The sequence below is a fragment of the Leptinotarsa decemlineata genome, unplaced genomic scaffold (genome assembly GCF_025532065.1).
Source record: "Leptinotarsa decemlineata unplaced genomic scaffold, Ldec_3_MD MMD2_tig00003736_RagTag_RagTag, whole genome shotgun sequence".
Lineage (NCBI taxonomy): Eukaryota > Metazoa > Arthropoda > Insecta > Coleoptera > Chrysomelidae > Leptinotarsa > Leptinotarsa decemlineata.
In genome coordinates this window covers 5818551-5834421 of record NW_027412593.1, presented here as the reverse complement: position 1 = coordinate 5834421, position 15871 = coordinate 5818551, and the positions used below count along the sequence as shown (strand labels likewise).

Below are 15871 nucleotides of genomic sequence, written 5' to 3'. Positions count from 1 at the left end.
AATCTGGTAACATTCAAAACTCCGGATACACTCGGAATTTCAGAACTTCCTCAATGGCATATTGTTAGTCAGTATATCAGTCAGAAAATTAGTACCTATATCTACAAAACATGAAACATTTCTTTTTTTGATGGAAGTGAACGACAGTCATTCACTTCCATAAAATTTTCTTTCTCAATCTCATGTTATTGTCCTGAGAAAGGTGGTAAGCACCACCGAAAGCTTGGCAAAAACAAAGAGTTAGTTTTCTTTGAATAGCCCTATATATATATATATATATATATATATATATATATATATATATATATATATATATATATATATATATATATATATATATATATATGTGTGTGTGTGTGTGTGTGTGTGTGTAATAAATATTTCGTTCTCTTCGAGAGCTTCTGATAATTCCTCTTCCATATTCTCTGTTTAACTGTCACTGTCGTCATTCAAATCAATAATGAATTTATTTCCACCATTAATATGGAAGTGTCCAATCTCTAAATAGTCTTTTTCACAGTTTTTTGAGAACTCAGCTCTGTTTTTCCTCGCATTTCCATTATTCAATGCATAAGTTGAATCAAAATAAACAAGGTTATTTGGCTTTCGATTTTACATAGAAGTGGCTAATAGCCTCTAAACTGCCAACCGATCTAAGTGATGCACATGAAGACAGAAAACCCAAAAGTTTTCTGAATATGCGTGTTATATATAGTTCGCTTCTTCCAAGAATATTCTCTAATACACTAATAAAAGTACATATTGAAATGAACAGATTTTCCATAGTTTCGACAAAATAACATTACCTTGTATATTTGTTGGACCTCTGAATACAAAGTGCAATAAGTAATCCTTATTTGAATAAGTTGAAACTTTCAATAAATCGTCGTTTTTTAGGTATTAGCAAATGCATGTATAATACGTTTATTTATTCATTCTCTAACAAGGTCACTTCATGTAAACAATCAGCATTGTGTATTTGATTGTGCATCATTCTGATTAATATAGTTATGAGTTCATCAATTATAAGACGTGTGTAATATTATATACAAGAGAGTGAATCTGGCAGAGGACAGTCAACGATACGGTGTTTAGATGAATGCGTCCGATTTTTTTTACTACATAAAGAAACTTGCCTAATTAACATGTTAATTCGGAGGATCATAAAATAAATTTTGAAAATCCAAATATTTTAGACAGAGAAACCAATACAACTGAAAGAATATTTTTAGAAATGATGCATATTAATAACGAAGAACATTCAATGAATAAACGAACTGATATTGACAGTCTCAGCAAAATTTACACGTACCTACTGAAATATGATAAAGAAAATAAAAGATCTAGCAATTCGACTATCATTCAGAATTTTCCCACTTGACATTGTCAGCCAAAATTTTTATCAACTGTCATTATTTAATGTTTTCCTATCTGTTTTTGAACCTTTTTATATTTTATTCTCACGTTAGTAAGTTCTCCATATTTATATATTTTTTACAAGATATATAATCTTAATATTGTAGTTGTCCCGACGAAGGTGTGAAATATACCGAAATATACAAAGCTGGGCTTTGTAACAGCCCAGCTATTGACTGCAACCTCACGAATTGAACCGATTTATAGTTAATCCAGTCACTAATTATTCTGATATATATATATATATATATATATATATATATATATATATATATATATATATATATATATATATATATATATAATATTATATCGGACGCCTTCATCTAAACACCGTATCGTTGACTGTCCTCTGCCAGATTCACTCTCTTGTATATAATATTACACAAGTCTTATATATATATATATATATATATATATATATATATATATATATATATATATATATATATATATATGTGTGTGTGTTGAAATTATTCTTCGGGTTTGTTCCGTGTGGTGTATTGTCATTCCCATCATCTGGCGATTATTTGTAAAGTGTTCGGAAATCGTCTGACCCTACTCAGACTACTGTGCGGGTACAATGATGTTATTACATATATACCGTTCTTGATACCTGAATTTGGTACCTGAATGTTTTGGTACCTCAGTTCTCCTTCTTGATATGATCTCATCTCCCCGTAAAGGTTTGAAATGTTAATCGAAGGTTTTCACGGACAGGAATATGTTGAAATTATTCTTCGGGTTTGTTCCGTGTGGTGTAATGTCATTCCCGATAGGAATGAATTTCGCAACGTTTCGACAAAATCAAGAAATCAGGTAATCGAGAACGGTATATATGTAATAACATCATTGTATTCGCACAGTAAGAAGTCTTCTGAGTAGGGTCAGACGACTTTCGAATACTTTACAAATAATCGCCAGATGATGACAAATGTGATTTTGTCGAAATGTTGCGAAATTCATTCCTATCGGGAATGACAATTCACCACACGGAATAAACCCAAAGAATAATTTCAACATATTCCTGTTCGTGAAAACCTTCGATTAACATTTCAAACCTTTACGGGGAGATGAGGTCATATCGAGAAGAAAAAGAACTGAGGTACCAAAATATTCAGGTACCAAATTCAGGTATCAAGAACGGTATATATGTAATAACATCATTGTACCCGCACAGTAGTCTGAGTAGGGTCAGACGATTTCCGAACACTTTACAAATAATCGCCAGATGATGACAAATGTGATTTTGTCGAAACGTTGCGAAATTTATTCCTATCGGGAATGACAATACACCACACGGAACAAACCCGAAGAATAATTTCAACATATTCCTGTCCGTGAAAAGTTTCGATTAGAGTATCCGAAATTGGAATATCTTTTAATAAATAATAATAATACATAATAAGTTGTAAAATTCCTGACATTAAAGTAACAATTTAACTTTGACTTAAACTTAAATAATATTTTCAAACCATGAATTGAAACAAAAATATATCAAAGTAACAAAGACAAAAAATAGTTATCAGTGGACAGAATTAAATAATTTATGCAAAACTACGTGAAACGATTCAAAATGGTTTTATGTAGAGAAAATATCAATTTGATCACTATACCTGTTAGTGTTACGTACAATTCTACATAAAGGAGAATTTTGAGACGAATCAGTTATCCGGAGAGGTATGTGGAATAAGTAGTTTGTTTTAAGTGGCCGAATAGGAACGTTTATTTCAATTTGGTTTGGTATTATGGCATCGTCTACGGAATTTGAGATAATTTTGTGTAGAAATAAAATATTATTGGGATATATTGATTGGGATATAATATTGAAATGTTTTCTCGCATTTTCAATGTCGCCGTTGTGATTCAAATTTTGTTTAAAACAAATGTATTTGACAAACTTGTTCTGTATGTTTTCCAGGTGGTTTATATTGGCTTTGTATTGAGGACACCATATAATATAAGCGAAATTTAGCTTACAATACACAAATACACTGAATAGTGTTGTATATCATGCCCGAAAGAAAATAACGCCGTCCGCCACTGGTAACCATAAACTAAACATGACGTAGTTAAGAGAGCGTGAATGCACAATGTTCCCTGCCGCTTTAGAAGCAGCGAGAAATAATGCTACTGATTTCGACAGAACTTCGGCGAAATTTCTACGGCATTCGATTACGATATTTAAACGCTAGCCGCGAGTATATCGACACAGTCAAGTGAAAGTTACAGTGCGGTACGCGAAGTAATTCAGTAAGGCTATAGACATTGAAATAATAGTTGAAGTGTTTGTGTTATTTAAAGTCAAATAAAGTTAAGTTTGATTATTCATTGTAGTCGATTATTGGCAACCTACAGGGAAAAACGTAACAATATTTAATGTTTTCGAAATGTTTACATGTTCTCATTACATAGCCTAACATCCGTGAGGCGGAGTTTACGATAGATTCGAAAATCATTTTGGAATCGAATATAATGCCTAGGTCGCTAATCTTACTCACTCTAGTTATTCGATCATTTTCGTTAGAATAATCAAATTGTACCAAGTTGATGTTTCTTGTAAATAATGTGAATGGAATTTTTTAAAATTATATATTATAAATACAAGTATTCTACTTAAAAAACATACAATTATTTATTTGCATGCTATTTCTGAGCTTTTCAATTATTTAAATTCAATGATTTCAAAAATATAAAAAAAAATTGTCAGATTCGGCGAATCCCTCTAGATAATCGTCAGATTATGAGACAGCACGTCTAGAACATAAAGATGAAGCATATATATCCTAATCTGACGCGCTTGAGTATTTCAAATGGCGAATTTTTTTTGTACATTATAATAATGGCCCGAGTTTGCGTCAGATCGAAATCGTCAGATTATTGAATGGCAGCTTTTTTTTGTTGCACTTAACACCCACTGACGCGCTCGATTAAATTTTTTTCTTTTCACTTTTAACCCTTACGTACAACCACCCGCATCATGCAAACGATCAGATTAACATACGAACATTTTTAAAAATATGTAGGACATTGATACTATCAATATCTGACGCGCTTGAGTATGTCCATGCAACAATATTTTTTTACATATTTAAAAATCTATAGCCGCTTCCCCCACCGATGAAAAGTTATATATTATATAATTTTTTTTTATTCTTATCATCTAAACTTTGCAAATTGATATGTTTCTATGACGCTCGAGTAAATCCCCATTTTGCATCATGGGCTCCCCTACTATTGTTTGAAGGTGGTTGTCAATGTTTCATTAGTTCGGACTTCTATTGTCTAATATGATATAAATTGATTGGAAATCCCTGAAAGAATTGGTAAAAAATTAAAAAGATTAGCTGAAAAAACAATTTTATTAGTAAAAGAACTGAAATTATCATGAAATAACATGCAAGCAACAACCAAAAAAAAATACAAAAAAAATTTAACTATTAACACGAGCTGAAAAAATTATAAAAATTCGACGACAAAAATTCCGGTTTGTTGTGTTTAAACATGGCCAAATACTGCTAAGAATCATCAGAACGTTCTTGTTTTTTGTCAACACTGAGTTCGCGCGGCACCCACTTTGAACAGAGCTTTCTCATAGTCAAATCATAGTGAAATTCAACCAGTAAGTACTCCCACTACTTTCATAAATTCACAAAGTTCCCGGTGACCTCGAAACGAAGTGAGGAGCCAATTTCGTTCTTTTACCATGGGCGTGCGCTCATATAAAAACTAAATTTAAGGTTATTATAGAATATTTTGTGGTAATTACTTATAACCTACTACAAAAACTAAAAACAATAATAACAACAGCGAATAAACTACAAACAATATCAATTTCCGAATGTTTATTATAACTAATCCGATGTCCCTGGTACCGTCAAATCCTTCGATACTACAGCATTGAACGCGTTGGATGCGAATCTCATCTTAAGAGAGGTTGACATCATGGAAAAATGAGAAATAAAACTTTCTTTGTTTTTGTACCACTTTTATTCGTAACTAATGTTGTTACTGCAGTTTTTTCAGATCAATTATATATAATAAACTTTAGTGTTATTATTGTAATTGTTTGAGAATGTCCTTATAGGACGAAACTGCAGTAACAACATTAGTTACGTAAAAAAGTGGTAAAATAACAGAAAGTTTTATTTCTCATTCTTCACATGATGATCTCCTACCACGTAGTAAAGGTACATCCATCAATTTCTTTTGATACCTTTACAATATCAGCTAACTCACGGAACTTCACTTTTTGATCATTCAATATGATTTTCTGGATTTTTTGTTTTCTGGTGTTACTGACTGCCTCATTTGGACGTCCATTGCTTTTGATCCATTGTTTTTGGACTTTTCAGCCCATGTAATATATTCTTGTTTATGCAGCTGATAGAACATTATTAATTGTTGATTCAGAGCCTATATTGGATTCGAAACAGTAGATAATCTTTTCAAACAGATTTTTCAAGTTTAGAATTTAACTGAACCTGCTTATCAAATTGTAATTTTCTGTAGGATTCGAAGACTCATGAAAAAGGAAGCAAAGGAACGGTCAAGGAAAGAACGGATGGGATGGGATAATGAATACCTACACTACACCAATAGCGATAATCCATTTGGCGACGGAAATCTTTTGTCAACATTCGTGTGGAATAAAAAATTATCAAAGGAAGGACTAATAGGTGTCAGCCACGAAGAAATAGAAGCAAGAAACAGATTCAAGCAAGAAGAAAATAAAAGAGAACTTGAGAAGGTGAGAAAGAAGTTCTATATTAGAAGTATCGCCAATCGGAGATTATTGAGTTTTGTTAATTGTGAATTATGTTATTAGATTGTGTTTCTCACCTTTATTCTTATTTTTTGTAATGTGTAGGTCAAGAAGAGAAGACAAGAAAGAGAATTAGAAAGACAAAAGAGGGAAGAAGAAACACAACTTTTACAGAGAAGTAAAGAAGCGGCACAATTTGAGGAGTGGGAGCGTCACGAAGATCAGTTTCATCTAGAACAAGCTCGATTGCGTTCTCACATTCGAATTCAGGATGGAAGAGGTAAAACAATAATAATAATAATAATGGGTATTAGAGGTTCCTGACACCAGATGCAAGGTCTACAGCTAAGCTTCCAAGACTCTTATATTGACTGATGGCAGCATGTCTAGCATAGGAGGTCTCATTTATCAGCAAACGGCGGCTGTGTAAATGCTGTATTATCACCGGTACTCCTACGGTATTGACGAGACATTGATATTACCTATTGAATCAGGTGTAGTTATCTACTCCTTTTTCTACCCTCCGGAAAATATAACCCTCGTCCATCAAAGTAACGCAGTAATTGTTACGGAGTTTCCGTTTTGAAATCATTCTTAGGAAAGGATAAAAAACGGTTGATGTTCTAACTCGGCACACTCTACTAGATCACTTCGTTGATCAGAATGATCTCTGATGATTGAATCCCTTGGTGGAATGCCTTCTTCACTTGAATCTTAATATTTCATTGATCTATTTTCTGTCACGGTTCGTGGCCCATATAAAGGGTTGATGATTCATGTCTCATCAGCTTTTTCATTTCCTATGATGCCTAAATATCTCAGTATTGGATAAACTATTTTTGTCTTTTACTTGGGTTCATCAATACCCTGCTTACGACGTAGTTCTCTTTCTGTAGCCGTACCTCTTGAGTAAATTGGACGTGGATACAATTACCAGCACATGCCAATTACCACTTCATCCTTTGTGCGCTATGAGATCTTATAGTTTGATAAATAATTGCTTTTATTTTTCAAATTCACTAATAGTGAAAGGCGTAAGTTATGATTTTGGGTCAATTTCATAAAATTCGTCAGCACTTAATCTCAAAATTAATGAAAAAGTGTTGAACTTGTTTATATGGAATTATTTTCAGAATATTAGTAGATATAGCAAAATATCAAATGCAGAATAATTTTGGTTATGTTATCATATGCATAAACCGGACACTTTCCTCAGATGTAGTGTCGATTTTTAAAGCAGTGGTACGTTATAAAGCATTTTTACCTTCAATTTTTAATGAAATAAATAATGTGAGTAATGTTTCAGCGAAACCTATCGACCTCCTCGCCAAATATATAAGTGCTGAAGAAGAAGTGGATGCGGTAGAAATGCATGAGCCCTATACATATCTTAATGGGTTACATATTAAAGATCTCGAGGATCTCGTAGAAGATATAAAAGTTTATAAAGAGCTGGAGAGAGGAAAAAATTTGGATTACTGGAATGACATTACTGTCATTGTGGAAGATGAATTACAAAAATTGCGAAAACTAGAAAAACAAGACGATTTTGATATGGGTTTGAACAGACGTGAAGGAATTCATCAAGCAGTTGCATCGGATGTTACTTCCATATTCAAAGGGAAAACAGCAGTTCAGTTGGCAGCTTTGGAGAAACAAATCGAGGCCAAAATCAGTAGTAGAGCAGATGGAATTGATATTGGATATTGGGAGTCCTTGTTATCTCAGTTGAAAGGTATATACATTCATACATTTTACAGAGAAACCATTTCTTCTCAATATTCAGTCATTATTGTTGATATGGTTACTATCTGAATCTCTTAAAGTCCTATTTAACCAACCGTCAACAAGTGGTATCTGTCAACGGAACTACTTCGCTATGGGCTCGTACTGATCATGGCGTGCCACAGGGATCCGTACCTGGACCATTGTTGTTCACCATTTATGTCAATGATATATTTCATTACTTGTTTCTGGATATGTGTATTGCATTTGCTGACGACACTTCATTAATAAATTCGCATTATAGTCGACTTGTACTAAATGAACTGCTGTGGTTTACGACAAACAAACTCAAAATGAACAATGATAAGACCCAGCACATCATATTCTCCTGTAATAAAAACATTTCGAATGGATCCACTGCTAAACTTCTGGGTTTTTAACTCTCGATGATGAATTAAAGTGGAATAGCCACGTAAACCATCTATGCAATAAACTGTCTAGCCAACTATTTTTGCTGCGTAAACTGAAAAATATTGTGAATAAATATGTGCTATTGACTACATACCACTCCCTCTTCCATTCGCTTATAAGCTATGGTACCATTTTATGGGGAAATTCTAGTCAGACAAAAAGAGTATTCCAGTTGCAATAAAGGGCATTGAGAATAATTGAAGGTACGCGCTACGACCAACCTTTTAGGCCACTTTTCATCAAAAATCGAATAATGCCACTTCCTTGCATCTATATATATATATATATATATATATATATATATATATATATATATATATATATATATTATATATATATATATATATCAAACCCTTATTGAATTGCACAGAAATAGGGGAAATCTGAAGTTGAACTCAGACTTCACAAATATCCCACCCGAAATAATAGTCAGGTGAGGCCAAACAGGTTCAGACTGAAAATGTCTTCTTCCAACTCTCCCAACTTGAATTTGTACAATAAACTTAATTAAGGCCTAACAAAGCTCAGCATGTATCTTTTTAAGAAAATACTTTTTAAAAACATTGACTGAACATTGCTTCTATTCAATAGAGGAATACATGAACTCCACATCCACTATACATTAACCTTCTTTTCATATATATTTTTTTATTGTATTAACATTTATATGTGTACTGTTACTGACTTGGTACTCGTGTAAGTTATTCACAATGTAGTCAATAAAGTTTTCTTATTCTTAGTCTTATCGAGTGACTGACTCACATTTTATGGGTATCAGCTTTGACTATATATTTTCTTTATTACTGTAAAGGATATTGCATAATGATGTACAAAGACTAATTTACTTAAGCATAAAAAGAATTTAGTAATATCAAATACCTAATTGAAACATAAGGAATTCACAAATATATAAAGGAATAACCTAGCAGAGAGGAAAAATCAATTATACGTTATTTTCTGATTAACAAAGACAACTGAAAACATGTAAAAAATACCAAGGAATCACACGTTAAAAGGTAAGACCTCGTTAGTCCTTAGCTCGCACAAGTGTCTCAACTTCTGAGAGTTGTCGTTCGTATGGGGGCGACAGCTGATTAACGGAAAAACAGATTTTAAAACAAATTTTGAATTAGGCATGTGTAAATTGGTAGTGACATCTACTTTCTACGTACTGAAATGAGACATGAAAAAAAAAAACAAAAAATGAATGAAAAAAGGATAAGAATTGTCAAAGAAAAAAATCTGAAGCTTCAAACTTAAAGAAAAGCAGCAATAGAAGGAACTACCAGTTATTATTCTGTTGAAAAAAACAAAATCTGTTTTTCTGTAAACCAGCTGTGGTCCCCCTAACAACGGCAACTCTCAGAGGTCGACACTTGTGCGATCTAAGGATTAACAAGGTCTTACATTTCAACGTGTAATTCCTAGCGTGGGTTGGACGATAGGAAGTGAAAATCACTTAAATATACAGAATTCAATAAACACAAGACCAAGAAGCATCAAATAGGGTACCTACCTGACGACATCAATACGTTAAATTGGTAACAACTCTCCTAAATTTATTCTCAGATAATAGTAACCCACAAGTCTCTGTTAACAGCCCCACTTTATTGCTCATTGCCATTAATGATGACTCCAAATTTATATGCAACCAGTTTGCTGATAAGTTGATGATTTTCATAAATGAGAAAAATATATGATTAGGATATTTCGTTAAACACTTTCTATGTTTGAATTTAAATAAAACAAAGTGTGTGTGAGATATTATCAAAGTTTTTATTTTTTTAAAGACTCATTGATGATGGAACGTCGTTCAAATGTCTGTCATGGCTTCTCTGTTTGTTCTTTGTTTGTTCATGTATCCATTAATCCAGAAATGAGCCTCATTGCTGAAGATGATTTTTCGATGAACATTATGATCAGTTGCCAACTGCTTCAGAGCCCATTTAGTGAAAACACGTCATTGTCTATGATCGTTTTTCTACAGTTTCTGGTATGGGTCAGTTGACTTTTGTACGGGTGCAGGTCCAAGTCACGCCAAGTTGTGTTCGGCGAAAGGCCGAATTCTTGTGGGCGACGCGAAATCGATTGCCTCGGATTCTTTTACTCACTCTCACAGACAGCGACGATGTTTTTGACAGATCTTGCGTTTCGTCGACGTAAGGGTTTTGGTCGATCGTTAACTGAACCAGCGGACTCAAATTTATCCACCACTTTGCGAATAGTGCATTCGGTAGGACGATTATGGCGAATTTAAAAGGTGCGAAGCGCGGGGTATGTTGCCCGAACAGAACACCTTTTATGATAAAACAATTTTATTATTTGCACGTGTTGTTGAATCCGTCTATGGTGATTTGGCAAAGCAGACTGAATAAATTAAATATTTTCAAAAAAAACACTTTACTGTGAAAGTTTCACTACACAGTTTTACAAAAACGCAATACGTGTTTCGCCATACAATAGCTTCTTCAGGCGTATCTTTACATAAAGTAAAGTCACGCATGTGTCTTTACATAAAGTGAGGACACGCAAGAAGAAGCCATAAAGTAAAGACACCCATGAAGAAGCCATTGTATGATGAAACACGTGTTGCGTTTTTGTAAAACTGTGCAGTGAAGATCTCACAATGAAGTGCTAATGAACCAACTATAAAAATGAAACCCTTGAATATACAAATGAAATCAAATATTTAGAGCTGATATGTGATCAATCATCGACGTGGAAATCTTATAATATCAACATAGTCTTATCTTAACACAGGGTGTAAAAAAAAGAGTGAATCTGCTGAAGTGTTTAACAAAATAGCAGACGATAGAAAACTTTCATTCCCAAATGTAAACTACTTTGAAAATATAAATTAAAAAGATTGTTCTTAATATACCAAGTTGGAAATAAACATCTAATCTATATGCAATGAAACATTTTGCACATTAATCTAAATACTTAACTAAATCACCTCAAGGGTGCTATTTCGTTCTCTCCTCTTCATAGAAGAGAACATAGGCCTCTCCACTCACAACATATTTTAGTGACATAGGAGACACGCGAGAATGGTTATATTCATGCAGTGTGTTTATATACGGATATCTACAGTGCGCTGTATAATATCCACTGTAGGTATTCCACTGTGGGGATTATCCAGAGGAAAGTCGATAGCAACATTCAATGTTTCTGTTGGCGAAAATCTGTTCAAAAGTATTACTAATGCCCAGGGAAACTTATGGTTTGATAGGGATTTTGTACACATTCTTCTTTCTCTGCATTTCGAACACATTGATTTTTCGTCTCCATCTAGAATTCATTCTTTAGTAAAGGACTCCAAGCATCATGATAAACTCATTCGGCCATCGCTTTGTGGAATAGAGATACAAATCCAGAATCTATCGAAGGTTACTGATGAGTGTCCACAGTATCTACATTTCAATCTAGATTTTAGAAGACCAACAAACAGTCCATAATGTTGGAATTTTTCATCTTGGAATATTCTAACCAGGGCTCTTGCGATTTTTCGCTGACCACTAATATTACCCCAATTTCCGGCAAGTTGGTTTGGTTGAGTGATTCTATTTATGTCTTGGTGTAAGCCTTCCAAAAAAAATCGGACGAACTCATTGGCATCTTACTTTGCGTAATCCATGAAAGGAGGGCAAAGTTTGGATTTGGCTCTTCAAGGAAAAGTGTTTAACCACTTATCCAATAAATCTTCTGACCAAAATTCTTTGATCACTTCTGCGAGAGATTTTATTGGAGCACCCTTCGTACTAGAAATGCCTTTGTTGATATATTTCATGTAGGCATCGTTTTTAAAATATCCCATCAACCATGTAGTGTAGTGTAGAAATACATATAGTTTGAATAATATTCTGCTCATAAATTGCATATTAGCCCAATACACTTGGAATGTTTGCAAAAACGTACAAATAAACTCGACAGCCATAAGCTAAAATATTTAGTGGATTTTAGTTTCAACTGTATTTATAGAAGGCTCAGACATCTAATTGTTGAGCCAATAGATAAAAGTTAAAACTGGAACCTGTGGCATAGAATAAATTTAACAACAAGCACTTTTCCCAATCACCAGAAATGCAATACTCTTCTCGGCGTGTGTTTCACCAACCAAGTTGGCGTCTTCAGGAGATGAAGAAAACTAATACCTAACTCCAAAACTCTCAATTTATATCTGTAGGTCACACTTTCATTCTCCGATTCACATCAATGATTTCGGATAGAAATTTGCGGGAAATATTCTAGTGAAAGCTCTCTCAAATTCTAAGTGGTTCATAAAAAGGAATATAATGGGCTGTTTGGAATGGAACCGTTGTCATCGTTCATAATTCTCATGCCACACTTTGCTATTTCCAGACTTTCGAAAGCATCAAAAAATCTAGTGAGCCATCAGGAATATATCTTAACATACTGGTATTCTCCGTATAAACATTAAATTCTAGACCCTGGTTACTTCTAATCACTATGACTTCCAAAAATTTGTAACTCTAAGTTGTTTTCAATCCCATATAAATTTGAACTCAATGTTTGGGGTTCTGTTACTGAGAATTGAAACAAAGTCCTCTTCCTTTGATTTCTTGGTATCAAAAATCGCAAATACATCTTCTAACAAATCGGATCCACGTCCGTGGAAAGTAATCTAACTTATTTTTTGCTTTCTATTCAAATCTGCTCATGAACAGATCAGCTATGAATGGATAGAGTGGCTTTTCCATTACCATGCCTTCATGCTGTCTGTAGAAGCAGTTGTTGAACTGGAATCAATTCTGTTTCTTGCAGATTTTTGTTAATTTTATCTAGTCTTCCATTACTTCTACAGTGAGACCGTTAAATGTTCAAGCCCGTCTCGGATATACCTACACAGTAGGTTCAATGGACTGACGCCTATCAGAAAACAACTACTCCGCTGGCTAATACCACGAACGGTGTTGGATTAAATCCGACAGGCGTCGGTGCAGGAATCTTCATAGAAAATTTCCTGCATATGCAATTGGCAATAAAACTGAAAGAGTCGACCCTCAATTTTGGAACGGGCACACTTGCAGACCGGTTTCGGGCTCCTTAGCCACTTGTCAGTGCGAAATAGTGACCATCATCGACCTAAAGTCAATGATATTCCGTAATTGAAAATCGAAATTCTTTCATAGTATTTCATTCCTCGTCCGAAGTTGGAGCGAACAACAAAAATGTCACTCCATCTAGTGGACGAGGTACTAACCAACTGCATATCCGAAATTTGCCCGATTCCTCTGAATAAGGAAGAAAAACTTTCTTATTAGTCAGTGGGCTATGCTTGAAGACTGGCAGTAAACAAATCTAAAGAAATTAACTTTAAACGTTCAAGCCAGTCCCTGACCTCTTTTAGTCGAAAGTCAGCCTTTAGGTGCTTTCGCTTTCTAATCTGTTATTTGCTTTTATCTTGACTTTCCTAACTGAATTTTTGCATGGGGTTCCCAAAAACTAATCGGAGACGGGTGTCTTTTGTCGCGAGCATTTTTGTTTTTCAGTGAGTCTGAAAATGAGATGAATTCGATCTGGTTAAGAAATGTTTATACTTACCGGAGCCGCCTGACAGCGACTCTCGGGGGTGGTCTCTGGTTCTGATTCGTTGGCCTTCTGTGTTTGCCCCTTTCTCGAAATCTGGGGTCATCTCTGTTCAGTGCGTTGTATTGATAGCTTAGCGCTGGATTGTCGTGCGCTCGTATTCTGTCAAATGTGTCGTCTGCGTGTTTCTCATGTATGCGTCTACGTCGTGTATGTTCACGTTTAGATCCTGGAATATGTACCTATTTGGTACATATCTTGGAGCGTTTACGGCGGCCCTTACGCACGCGTTCATTAACGACTGGATCTGTCTTCTGTATTTCGCTGCGCACTGGCCTCAGGCAGTGCAGCATCATTTGTGGGGACGTCCAGGGCAAGCGTCGTCATTCACACGTTCTTGACCTTCTGTGAAAATCTTGTACCACTTGTAAACATTTTTCTCACTCAGAGTGCAGTTTATCACCAGTTATGATCATTTGAAGCAAATTTGGATCGCCGTTGACGTCATTTAACAATTCCTGAACGATGCTAAGGCGACGTTTTTTTCGGTTAAAATTCAGTAATTTTGATGCAAATTTTCTGAACCATTTTCTTTCGACAGCAGAAAATTGCCGAACACGCAAAATTCTTCTAACTTTTATGCTACAGCTAAAACTGAGATCATATGTTCGAAACTAGTGTACCAACATCAACAAATTAAAATATCGCTAATGAATTTTAACACTCCCCTTATTTTTTGAACAGACCCCGTAAGTACAAATTTCTTGAAGACTTCTGAAGATTGTGGTTCGAAGGAAGACAACTTGGTTTAAAAAAAACCTTCATCAACCCATTTTTTTGGTTCAAATTGGTTTTCAGCGTACACCTTAATCGGAAAATTGTTTTGATTTTTTTACTCGAATTGTCCTCGAAAGTTTTGTGAGAAACTTTATATTGTTCTAAACTTCCTCTTAACTTAGTCAATAATATTTTCCCAATAATTTTCCCAATTGAATTTAATTGTTTTGGTGTTACTTTAGCTCATATGGCACGAGCACGGCTAAGAGATAGACATCAAGACAGTTTGAGACGTAAATTGCAAGTATTGAAAGCTGAACAAGCAATTATTATCCCTGCACAGGCCGAAGCCAGTTCCAATGAAGTAGACGAGCCAAGTACCAGTAAAAATTTTGAGCCGAAACCAGGTGTATCACAAGAAGATGATCGAGTCAGCGAAAATGAAGGGTAAGACATGTCTAAGAATTTTCTCTATGACCAACATTCACGAATGCCTTATGGATGGAATCCAATGTCTGTTGTAGTATTAGCCAGGAAGTAGTTCGTTTTCAAGAGGCATTTGCCAAAAACTGTTTGTAGAAAATCTGGAAGAATTTTCTTTTAACATTTATTTTTATATATTTCTTATATGACCGACAAAATAGCTTGTTTTTAGTTAGCATGAAACTGAAAGTAATTCTTTTCAGAAATGAAGATGAAGCAAAAGACATGCTCAATGAATACTTCATTGCCTATCAAACAGGAGGCTACAGTCCGAAATTTTTATCACCAGAAGATATTGAACCTGGAACCATTGTTGTAACTGAAGAAGATGACTTAAAAAGGTTGGAATTCGCTAGGCTACAAGTTGTTGGCAGTGGTAAAAAAGTTGAGGTAAGATCCAATAATCACTTAGGTTTGTTTCATGAGGAAAAATAGTAGAGGATTCAACAAGCAAGAAATGTAGTCATTATTCGTGAGAATGAAGTTTGTTGGCGCAAGCTGAAGGCGAGCAAAATTTCTCGCGAGTAGAATACTGTGACATATTAACGAATTAACTGTCTTAAAAAATTTATTTCCAACAATATTTCACTGATCACAAACTAATCTATTTACAACACTTAGCAACTAACGCTTAATTTATTTCCATTATTTGAATTTCTTGTTTAGCCGCTCGATTCACTTTCT

At 34.4% G+C, this 15871-nt stretch overlaps 1 protein-coding gene across 1 annotated transcript in view; it reads left to right on the top strand.

The window, feature by feature from the left end:
• The window catches only part of cactin (cactin, spliceosome C complex subunit), a 57617-nt gene that overhangs the window by 28381 nt on the left and 13365 nt on the right, over positions 1-15871 (top strand). The window contains exons 3-7 of the mRNA XM_023174719.2: positions 5929-6166; positions 6287-6461; positions 7488-7916; positions 14947-15151; positions 15391-15577. Of these exons, the coding sequence (XP_023030487.1) occupies positions 5929-6166; positions 6287-6461; positions 7488-7916; positions 14947-15151; positions 15391-15577 (1234 nt within the window). The remainder of the gene's footprint in view (positions 1-5928; positions 6167-6286; positions 6462-7487; positions 7917-14946; positions 15152-15390; positions 15578-15871) is intronic.